This window comes from Manduca sexta, chromosome 17 (genome assembly GCF_014839805.1).
Source record: "Manduca sexta isolate Smith_Timp_Sample1 chromosome 17, JHU_Msex_v1.0, whole genome shotgun sequence".
Classification (NCBI taxonomy): Eukaryota; Metazoa; Arthropoda; class Insecta; order Lepidoptera; family Sphingidae; genus Manduca; species Manduca sexta.
In genome coordinates, this window is record NC_051131.1 from 8,392,239 (window position 1) to 8,404,274 (window position 12,036).

The window sequence follows — 12,036 nt, forward strand, 5'->3', positions numbered from 1 at the left end:
TAACTTTTAATACTTTAAAATATACATATAAATATAATGTAAATTTTATTTACCACTTAATATTATTAATAAATTAGCTTATAAATATAAGTCATATTATATTACCGTCCATTTAATTTATTTACAGCACTATTGCTTAAAATTTAATCATTAAGGCAAGTTTATGATACATGTATTAGCAATTGGCCAAATGCAGACCGCAGTCCTATTGCAAGCGACGACCTAGCCGGGAGACTGCGCGAGCGATGCTATTATAAAATACGCACAGCTTTGGAGCCGCTCTTTAGTGGCGCGGCGCGTTATATTAGACTGTAACACCGATTTTCCATAAACGATACTAATCTTTCTTCAATTCGATCCCGAGGAGAAACCAATCCAAATAAGTCATGTCATGCCCTAGAGGGGTCCAGTACAAAAAAAATGCAGGGTGCTTTTTAGGGGCACAACGTCTATACAAGCAGATTCCTTGATACGGCATATATGTCGGTAGCTACGTCCCCGATAACATTGCACACGCACCACGTCTGCTTGACTTAACTTTTCGTATTGTGTGCATTTAGTTTCTACTGTGCATTACTTATGTCTTGCAACAATTTTCTTTACAGTGCTTTAATATTATTTCTCGATGATGCTCGCTTGGCTCCTTTTTCTTCTTCTGTTACTAGCAGGCGTGTCATCATTGCACTTTCTAAAACATAAAACAGCAGTAAGTAAATACTTTTAAAATATTGCGAATTAACAAAACTATTGTCTTTGGAAACACGACAAAAATAACTTACCATAGCAATTTCCGGGAAAATTGTACTCAGGTTGAAATTAGCCCGAGAAGTTACTGGGAAAGTAGAAAGTGTTCTGTCGACGTTGTGTCCGACGCTTTGCATATTGGACGGCATGAGATGGCTGTTAAAGAATTCGGATTGGTATTGTGTACTCATTTGATTGCTCACGTAATTTGGGAAATGTATTTCTTCTGACGTTAGATTCGAATGCCTCTTATTGGCTACCTTATTTTGCCATAACAAATGCGAAGGGTCATTCCAATCCTCTCCTTCTACATTTGGTTTAGCTCTCTTGCTTTGGTATTTCTTGTTAGACTCTTTTTTGGAACATTCCAACTTGTGTTTCGTGGCGGATTCTCTTCTGGAACTTTTATAATTTGAAGGTATTTTATCTTGGTGGAATGTGGTTAAATTATTTTTTACTTTTAATTCCTCATATTTTTGATTGGTATAATTACATTCAGCTGACTGATTATAATCAATATAGTCACTTGTAAAAGCTCCGCTTGCATAATTACTGGACATCAAATTGCTGCTTCCTGGCATAAAATTTGAATAAAAAGAATTGGATATCGTGTTGGTAGTGGCATTATACAGGGTCGTTCCAGAAAATTGTTGACCGGCATAACCGTTATCAGAATAATCTATGATCGGCGGAAAATGAGACACTTGTGCTATGCTACTGTCTTGCGTAGCGTTGAAATCATTGTATTTTTGTGTCGTCATCATAAATTTCGCGCCACTTGGATCTTGTATTTTTTGAGTACAACTGCCTCCTCTTATTAAAGCTTCAGCAGAATAATTATTTTTATGTGATTTAGAATTTTTCTCTGGTTTATTATTTGTTTTTGCTTTTGTGTGTGAAAAATGGGTCATATTAGTTTCATAAGGTTGGACTAATTTTGGTTCATTTAACGCGTAGCAAGGTTGAGCTAAATTATTTTCTGGCCGAGAATTCATGATTTTACGATTACTCTCGTTTGTGAAATGCAAAACATTTTCTTTTGTAGGAATTGTTTTAGACGTTTCCACATTGGATGGTTGATAACGAGAATGCATAGTATCCGTTGAACGGTTCATTAGTTGTGTAACAGATAGGAAATTCCCGCAGTTATTAATTTCGCTATGCGGCAGTGTTCTATTTATTACGTCTAAATTTTTCTTTTTATCGTGTGGTCCTAATGCCAAATCGCCAACTAATGTTGGCAAGTTCATGGGAGGAGGTTCTATACTTATTTCAGTGGTTCCTAAGGGTCTTGCTGGAGGCCATATTTGCAAATCTTCTTGGGCAGTTTGCGTAGTAAAATTATGCATTGCTAAGGGAAAGTAGTTACTTTCAAGGTCTTGTTTTTTGGATGCGTTTTCCAGATTGCTGTATGAAGACTTTTGATCTGAATGATTAAATGTTATTTTATTTGCATCTTTAGCTTCACAGTGTACTGTTGTGCAATTATTTTGCATTGGTCTTATTTCAGATGTCATCCAGTTAATGTGCATTTTATTAGACGATTTTTTTGTGTATTTTTCCGACATTTGTAAGCTTGCATTTGATTTTGTCCCCGTATTCAAGCCTGTGTCGACATTTTGTTTCGATTGATAGGACTTAGTATCGTTATTTTTAGGATTAATATTGGATTGAATGTGTTCTAGAGGTAAATAATTCTGATGTTTTGGTAGAATCTTAGTGCCACTATTACTTGTGTAAAATGGAACATCTTCTGCCCACAGATTAGTTGACTGAGAATAAAAACTGGTAAAAGTTTCAGCAAACGTAACAGGTTTGTTTGTTGGGTTTTCTTTTTTACTTGAGTTTGTGACTAAGGGAACATGAAAGTCTGGATTAAACGGATTGTACGCCGTCGAGTATGGCGCGGACACAGTAGTTAAAATATCTTTACTAAATGTATTTGAAGTTGTGGTACATGTAACAAAATCAAAGCTTTTATGCGACCAGCCCAAGTCTATATCATATGTTAATCTTGATGGTCCCATCTTCATGATATTATCTTCTACGTTTGTGAAGTCTGATTTATTCTTGGTCGTGTACTTTTCCATAGCACACGGATATAGCCCTAGAGTATTGAAATCATGAGAAGAAGTAATATTGCTTGAACTGTAAATATTATTTTTAACAGTACTAAATGGATCACCTTTATAGAACAAATTGCCATTACTCACAAGACTAGATGATTGACTTGGCAAAGTTTTATTTATATTGCAATCAAATTCTAGCCCAAATGTAGTATCTGCTGTTGTACAATTAGTCGATATTAGTGATGGCATCGGTAGATTTAGAAATGGGTTCTCGTTTGAGGTACTTGATGTCGTTGTGTTTATAGCTTTTGATTGAGAGTCTTTATTAGATGTCTGAGCGACATATTTTTGTTGATCAGTTTGTTTAATTGTATTTGAAGAGGCAGTTTTATTAGGACATTTAATTTTCAATTCATTATTATCTGTTTTTTCGTAATATTGAGTGGGTTGATTTACTAATTCATTACGTCTCTGCGTGGAAGACTGATTAGTATCTTTAGAAGTTTGTGGAGCAGGTTGATGTTCTTCTGCTGGGCTATCCGCTCTATTTCCGCTAACCAAAGGAAATGACATAAGAAAAGCAGCGGTTGGTGAAGCGGCTAGAAACTCTTCCGCTAATTCAAGACGTGCATTTCCAGCCTCAACGTTACCATCACATAATGCAGTATCTAAAATTGTAGGCAGCTTGTTTTCTTTATCTCTATCGTCTATCGGAGTGCCTTTTTCAGTTACTTTATTTACCTTGGTACTTTCATCTTTATTATCATTGCCACTCATGGTTTTCATTAGTGTGATCATTGAAATTGTAGTGGACGTAGATGGACCTGTTTCAGTTACCGTGGATTCTTTGGATTTTGGAGTCTCAAGTATTACTTTATCCAATTTACTTTTAATGTTTTCCTCGTTACTCTTTGAAACTTTTGTTTCATTATTGACAAGACTTCTAGTTTGTTCTTCGTTTTCGTTAGCTTTATTATTGATAGTTTGTTTATCTTCCATGACATTTTCATCAAGTTTTAACGATTTATCATTTTTATTTTCTTCACTTTGTTTATTGTTATCATTGGCAGCTTTATCTTCTTTATTTGGTTCATCTATTATTTTAGCAGTATTGGCCTCATCCACTTTAGTTTCTTTTGCATTTTTTTCGCTTGTCTTTGATCTTTTTACAACTTTTTTGGCACATTCGTTTTTTAATTTTACTGTACTTTTCTTATTTTTCGCGACGGATAAAGGTCGTGAATATGCCGATATCGGCAATATGTTGACCATAGTTGTTTTTGTTATATCCCCATTATTATTTCTACCAATCACTGGTACAGGATGTCTATTCACTGATTGCATATTTGGGTTTACTAATACTATGGTAGGTGGCATTGGAGGGATCAATAAAGGCCTTTGAGGGAATATATATGGTGCAGCGGGAAGCACAACAATGGTGTTTTCTGGGGCTGAAAACGTAAAACTAAATTAAATAGAGAAATTATATAAAAAGATTTAAATAATTTCTTATGCAAAGATTTTAAAAGTATGACTAAATACACCAAAGTCATTCAACCACAGTAATTTCATATGGGCTTCTGATGACCAATAACTAAAGCTATACACAGTAAGTATAAAAAACCCACCTTTTCATTTCCTAAGCTTATTCTTGGATATATTTTTGGTTCCTTTATAGCTATTTTTGGATTTTGCACATTTGTTTCAACATTACTGACTACCAGTTTCTCCTTTAGAGCATTTTGTTTTGTTTTCTGCAGAATTTTCATCTTCATATGCTTTCCATCTAAAATTAAGCAATATTTTTTTAAATACTGGTCATATACTTATTTTGAGAAACAACTTTGGGACCGACACCAAAATATGTATATAAATAAAAATAAATAAGCATAATATGTACATTGCCTATAGAATTCAAAATGGCTAGAGCGATTTTAATGTATTTTTTAGATAATCTTTAGGTTAGTACCTGTGTACTGTGTAATACTGAGAAGTTTGGTAATAATTTAACCACTAGAAGTCATCTGACTGTTGATATACCCATACAAAGCCCGGGCAAGTGGTTATTACTATTTATATTCTAATTTAAAACTTCACAAAATTCTATACTATTATTAAGCTATTATACACCTTAGACTGTGATTTTCAAATATACTGTATTTGAAAATAAGATGTACAAATAGTTTCTAAGTACAATACCAAAGTCTATGTTTCTATTTTCAAAACAAATATTCAAAGTCAAATAAAAGATCGTAAATAATCTTTTCTAAATATACGTAACCGTGAAAACCTGTTTAGTTAGAATGTAAACATAGCCAAGCCAATATTATTTTCATTAAAATACTGTATATACCTTATTATAAATATAATCAATGATTAATTTCATAGCATTTTAAACCATAGCTACAAAGGAGAGTGGTTATGTATTCATCGATTTATTCATCGTATTTTTTAAATCATTATCCATTTTAAGTGGTTCTTTCTGCATTAGAGTTCATATAGCTCAGGTATGGCGACATTTTAATATCATTGGAATAAGAACTTGAACAAGAACTAGTGGAGGGGTACTCTTCAAAACCAAATACTGTTTTGATCTTTTTTTCGTATTTAAAAATATTGTTTGACCTTGAACTTCGAAGATACAACAAGGAAATCATCCAAATAAAGTAGGATGAAATGATTTTTTTTGTATTGGATTTAATAATGAAAAAAACCTTTTAACAAAAGAAACCAGACCACAAAAATTTCTGTTTTATACAGATTTTTTATACTTTATTTAAACATGTGTTTGGCTGATATTATGCAATTAAGTGTTGTCTTTAAAACATACGCACTAGTTAGTGGTTCCACAAAGAAATAGAAATAAATGTTGTAACAATGCATTCATAATTATACTTACTTTTAGTTCTCCTAATAGCTCCCGATGACACTTGAATTGAGGCATCTTTTGTGCTTACAGCTACTTGTGTCTCTGTCTCCTGTTTATTTACTTCAATATAAACTTGATGTGATGCATCTTTGTATTGTTTTTTATGTTTGACACTTTCAAGTTCCACTTGCAAAGCTAAAATTTCAGCTTCTGGAAACATTTGTGTAAAATTTATTTAATTACTTTTAAAATTATTCAATAATATTCTCTTATTAGTTATACTGATATAATACATTGTGTTAAAGCCATTTAATGTTGGTGGCATAAACATTTTGGGTTGGAAAGAGGAATGATTATTGTTGGAATTTTGGTTGGAAAACAGAGTCAGTCCAAAAACATTTTTAAATGTTTTTCCATCTTAAAAATTACTTAATTGTTTGGAGTCAGAAGTTGGTGGTGTGATAACCCTATAATAAATTATGTGTGTATTCTTTGTGAATTATCGCTTGCTTTAATGGTGAAGTAAAACATCGTGAGGAAACCTGCACACCTGAGAAGTTCTCTATAGGAATTTTGGGGGTGTGTGAAGTCTACCAACTCGCACTAGGCCAGCTTGGTGGACTAAGGCCTACTTCCCTCAATAGCAGAGGAGGTCCGTGCCCAGCAGCGGGACAGTTTATAATACAGGGCTGATGATGGTGGCTTCTGCACCTGATCTCTCTGGTTATGTTAGAGTGTCATCTCATCAGACTATGAGAGTGAAGGAACATTGAGAGCACCTGTGTAGTGTGCTTACACTTGTGCACTATAGTATAACTTGCTTAAAAAGCTGATACTATCAAGATTAGCTGTCATAGCCAAAATTCACTGGGAGTGGATTTAAAAGGTAGTTAGTTAAAACAAATTTCATACTGATTATTCTAACCTTTAGTAGAGACTAAGGACCCTATGAGTCACATACCAAACAGATAGATGATTACTTACAATAAAACAATTTGGTAGTAGTAAGTATAAAAAAACATATATTGTAAGTAATGGAATATGGCAAGAGTAAAAAGAAATTATTGCTCTTACTATAATATTTTCTAAAGTTTTGATTTGAAATTACCTTTTCATTGAACTTACTTAGTTGTGTTTGTTCATGTGTGCAGTCGGTGAGGCATAGGATAGCTTTTTGCACTATTTCAACTTTTGGATATTGCACATTTTCACTTCCAATTAAATCCCTGGCTTTGTTTATAGATATTACTATTTCCCCGAGTTTTGTAAGGGCATCGTTGAATTTGTAACGTCTTTGACGCTCCCATTCTCGACATCTCCTGAAAAGTTGTATCATAAGAAATAACGGTATATCTATACATTAGATCGATAAATTTATTGAAATAAATTTTTCATATACATAAACTACATAAGTTGTAAATTTACTTACGTTGGAGAACGTTTATTACCCGTTTCCATAATTCATTTAATAGAAATAACAGTTCGTTACTTGCTTTTTCTATGTACATTAATAGAAAAACGATTTAAAACATTAATTATGGTTTATCTTTTAATTTTCATGACATTTAAGATTATTAAAACATTAGGGACAATTGACAAACAGTTGACAAACATATATGAAGTGACATATCACATAAAGAGATTTGACTAAACTAGTGCTGAGCGAACACATGATACAAATGTGAAATCCCTCAAAAATACCTATCTTAAGAAACTCCAAAAAAACTTCATACGTCATGGACTAAACTCTAAACGAATTTATAACAAACCAAATATGGTAATTCACGTAAAGGTTTATTTGTAATGATATTACAGTGCTACGAATCGATACTATATCGATATTAATAAAATATCATTCGATTCATCATGGCTTCCCTAAATGATAAGTCACTCTGAATCACTCGAATAAAATATTTTCAAGAGTCGGCAGGGTATGTCACTCTCAAACAGTCACTCTATTTGTTTTGGTCTAACCTCAAATTAATTTTGTTGTAAGATACTTTCAGTTAGATGACACTGAGAATAAGTTTTCAAAACACTAATCATGCCTTTTATCCCTATTTATAAAATAATTATGTACGTAATTAAATTAGATAAAGTAAAAACATAAAAACAAATGTCAGAGGCTATTTTAATTAATTAAAAAATATGCATTACTGAAAATTCCGAACGAAATACGATAAAAATTGACTGACACAATGACAGAGATTGTGGCAAGTCGTCTGACACAATTTCAAACGAGTTGCCACAATATCTCATGATTGTTATTAAATGGTAAAATATTAAAGTTCTCCTTTTGTTGTAACATGACAACTGAAGCTTAATTTAATTTTTCCATTTTATTAATACAATTATAAACAAAACAACGCATACTTTTTAAATTTTATTCTAGTTTCCAATAAATTACATATCTATTTTCTCATAAGCATGTTAAAATATTTATTGCATTAAGTGGCAATATCGCCTTGTTTCCGTAATTTGAATTCCGGTTGAAAATTTTCAAATTTCCCATTGCAGTTTGTGTGCGATAAGTTCGATTACGATTTCCTCAATAATGAAAGAACTTTGCTTATTCAAACGGACCACCGCTGCCTTCTTACTAATTCACCCCCGGGCTTTGTTATTTGTTTTGCACGCGATAAGGAACTGATAAAATATTTGGACAAAATGTCTCATGTTATCTTGGTTGTGCGATTGATGGTAAATGACATTTATATTTTTTATAAAATAATATCGATAGTACTCATTAAAATCGTACATAATATTTACTTAGTCACCGCGATGGCGAAATCTGCTCATTTAAATAGTCTTTTTTAAAATACGTGTGGGAATCTGCATACCTTAAAATTATGCGATATTCATTTTTGATTTTAAACTATGAAAAATCTGTTGGTAGACAAGATTGTCGTTATTACGTCATCTTGGTTTAATATACTTATTTTGGTTTGACTATTGAATAAACAAATTTCAGAGCTGTATCTCTAATGGACTAATTCCTTGCATTTGTATTGTGTTATAAATACATGGCATCATTTATTATTTATTATATTTTAATAAATTATTGTATTATTTTTCAGGACCATTACATTATGTCCCTAAAGCAACTAGTTATAGGTGGAAATCCTGGCAGGACAAAAGGTTTCAAGTTTGAATTAAAGTTCTCGATAAAACTCTTAACAGAGGACAAGAATATACATAAAAACTTGCGGTACACATATACATAAGCACTTTGAGAGCTGTTATAAATTATATATTGGTGGTTTATGTAGAACTACATTTCCCACTTTGAATCTAGGTAAGATGTTTTCCACATGTTGCGCAAGAAATTTACAGGTTGAACTGATTCAGATACTTATATATTATATATTATATATCTCCTTAAAAGTGCTTAGACTAGATGTTGTACCCTTAGATATATCACACTGACGGCATACGATATATCACACTGATATATCAAATGCATAATGAATTCGCTGTAAATTCGCGGCGGGCGTGCAGCGAACAAGCTGTGGGTGCGTAGCGTTCACGCAGCGGGCTCACAGTTGGCTACGCATTTTGGACAGTTAGTAATAGAGTGAATTCAGATGAGGAAACATTTCTATTAGCTTTGTTAATTGGAAAAGTAACTAAAAAAGGGATATTGCCGTGGTTACATGCCACCGTATTAAAAAGTATGTAAGTTGGGACTAAAGTACTGGCGACAGCACAACAGCAGCCTGAGTGCTTACTAATATAATTTTATTTATTTTTTATAATGTGTATAATATATGTGTGCTAAAGCGAATTTGGCACACGGACAAAGTTGCAATAATATAAGATAGGCTGGGTGCTTTTATTCCTGGATAGTATTTTAATTGTGAATCTCAATATAAAATAGACAGTGCTATGCATCGATACTGTTATTTAGGCATTTTTCTAGCGGAAGGGCTTTTAACGTGCGAGACACTACGAGAAAATCTTCTAAAGATCTCGGCTTTCACTTTTCTGTCCGTTCATGTCTCTCATATCGAATTATGTTACAGAACATTATACACCGGATATTCATTTCATGAAAACATGGATTTAATGGCCGAAAGAAGCACATATCTCACCGGTAATGCTATATACATATCTTACTTAAAGCTGTGAAAATGTTTACTTAAACTTTTAAAATTTAGTATGTTAATTTTGACAAATCACACTAATGATGAGGCTAAGGTATAATCGTTATTGAACGTATTCGATTATCGATTACCATTTTATAAAACTTGATATCGATAGTTGCATAATTATTTGGTATGTTCAGATGATATAAATATTTTTATTGAATTATCTATTTATTATTGGTAAGCCATTTCCATTTATGTTTTTAAACCCTACACCACTTGCAGTTATCATTGTGTTAACTATTTAAAATCGTGAAAACATTAGATATATTAATTATAGATTTTTACCAATAAATGTGATAAATTACAAACAACTGAATATTTGCAAAAAATAATATAATTAAATCTAAAAAATTTTTATATTATCGATTTTTTTATTTCAATGGCGATTTGCGATAGTCCGTGATTGTTCATTATGATAATGAGTGGCACTTCAAAATAAAATATGATATTACCTGTAGTAAATTTTACCGAAAAAATACGAAACTTCATGTGAAGGAGCTGTCAAAATTATCATCCTATATTTGATAACGTATAGTTACTAATTAGAATTGTAGGACATGACATGAAAGAGTTTGTAAGAGTAGCCTCATTTTAACATTGAGCCGGTACAATGTCCTACTTCAAATTAGGCGAGGCGTACTGAGGCGAGGCGCTTTAATGTGCGCCTTACAGTATTTTGTAATGATAACACTCAAAATACTTTCCTCTGACTCGCGACTCGAAACGCAGTACCATAATGTTCATTGTAAAATAACGTCCCATTGTAATTGTTCACCCTCGTCCTCGTCCTATAGTTAACCACGGAGAATGAGTAACGCGACTGCCGCGACATAAAGTTTAAAGTAGTACAATATATAATTTTGAGCCACTCTTCCTTTTTGACGTTATGTACGGGACAAATGTACCGCTTCTTATATGTCCTACTCAACAAGTTACTTTTCCTTGCTCGAACAGTAATATTCATTAATGTTTTATTTTTCAGATATTACTAAAGTATTTTCGGACCATATCTACTGCCTTACAAGTAGGTCCCGAAGACACGCGGTATACAATACTCAAATTGGTTTATTCCAAAAAATATAAAACATTTACGAAAGCGAAGGGAAGACGATTTTCACCAGAGGAAAAAAATTGTCATTGTCTTTATTCAAAAACGTCCTAAATGTTACAAACTTTTATGCAAGTATTTTACTCTACCATCATCAATAACTGTAAAACGAGTACTAAGCCAAATTAATATAATCGCAGGAATAAATCCTATAATTTTCCACTGTTGGAAATAAAGAAAAAGATTGTTTTTGCTCTGGTCTTTTGTCTGTGTCATATGATCCATACAAAGATACAAGAGTTTGCTTCACATTAAAAATGCTCTTTTCTAACTACGCTTTTTTTTATAAAAGGCATAAAAAAATATTTTAATCAGCCAATAGCATATTATTTCACAAATGGACTTAATAAGATAGAGCTAAAAATATTAATACGAACTGTCTTGGAAGATGCCATTGATGCTGGGCTTAACGTAATCAACACAACATGCGACCAGGCACCCGTTAATGTCGGTCCCATAACAGAGTTGGTTAAAGAAAGATGTAACTAAAGCTGTATATTTACGGAAAGGAAAAGACTGGTAACATGACATCATACGCGATAAAGGACAAATAACAACCCTGTTTATGAGCTGTTGCGGCTGAACATTTAACGGCAAGAGCAGAATCCAGCAGAATGTCGTCAGTTAGTAGATTTCACACACTTTACTTAACAATTTATTTAACTTCATTGAACGGTGTAGCGATTTTATTTATTGTAAACTAGGTTTTGCCCGCGGCTCCGCCCGCGTGATATAGTTTTTCGTTTAAATCTCCAAAAGTTATAAAGTTCCCCTTTTTGCTACAAGTGTCTTCTATTACTGTTCCGCTCCTTTGATCATCATAGCGTGATGATATATAACCTATAGTCTTCTTCGATAAGTGAGCTATCCAGCACTCAAGAATTTTTCAGTCCAAAGCAGTAATTTCTGAGAATAGCGCGTTCAAACAAACAAACAAATTCTTCTTCAGCTTTATATAATAGTAAAAGTATCCCACGTCCTTTCCTGGTTCTAAGCTACCTCCCCACCAACTTTCACAACTAAAATTAGTTTAATGTGCTTGAGTTATAAACAGTGTAACTAACACGACTTTCTTTATTATATATATATATATATATA

At 32.7% G+C, this 12,036-nt stretch overlaps 1 protein-coding gene across 1 annotated transcript; it reads right to left on the reverse strand.

Annotated features, from left to right (window-relative positions):
• Window positions 1-472: 472 nt before the first annotated feature.
• Window positions 473-7,281, reverse strand: LOC115443151. The gene is made up of 6 exons (XM_037439668.1): window positions 7,112-7,281; window positions 6,808-7,001; window positions 5,713-5,892; window positions 4,443-4,599; window positions 780-4,266; window positions 473-688 (listed from the first exon to the last, which is right to left on the reverse strand). The coding sequence occupies exons 1-6, from the start codon at window positions 7,138-7,140 to the stop codon at window positions 677-679; spliced, it is 4,059 nt and encodes a 1,352-aa protein (XP_037295565.1). The 5' UTR covers window positions 7,141-7,281; the 3' UTR covers window positions 473-676.
• Window positions 7,282-12,036: the final 4,755 nt, after the last annotated feature.

Excerpts from the sequence above, each read along its gene's own strand:
- LOC115443151 (XM_037439668.1), bottom strand. The coding sequence starts at position 7,140 with ATGGAAACGGGTAATAAACGTTCTCCAAC. Across the intron at positions 7,002-7,111 it reads GGTAATAAACGTTCTCCAAC|GAGATGTCGAGAATGGGAGC; the intron begins GTAAGTAAATTT and ends ACAACTTTTCAG. Across the intron at positions 5,893-6,807 it reads ACATGAACAAACACAACTAA|AAGCTGAAATTTTAGCTTTG; the intron begins GTAAGTTCAATG and ends AAATGTTTCCAG.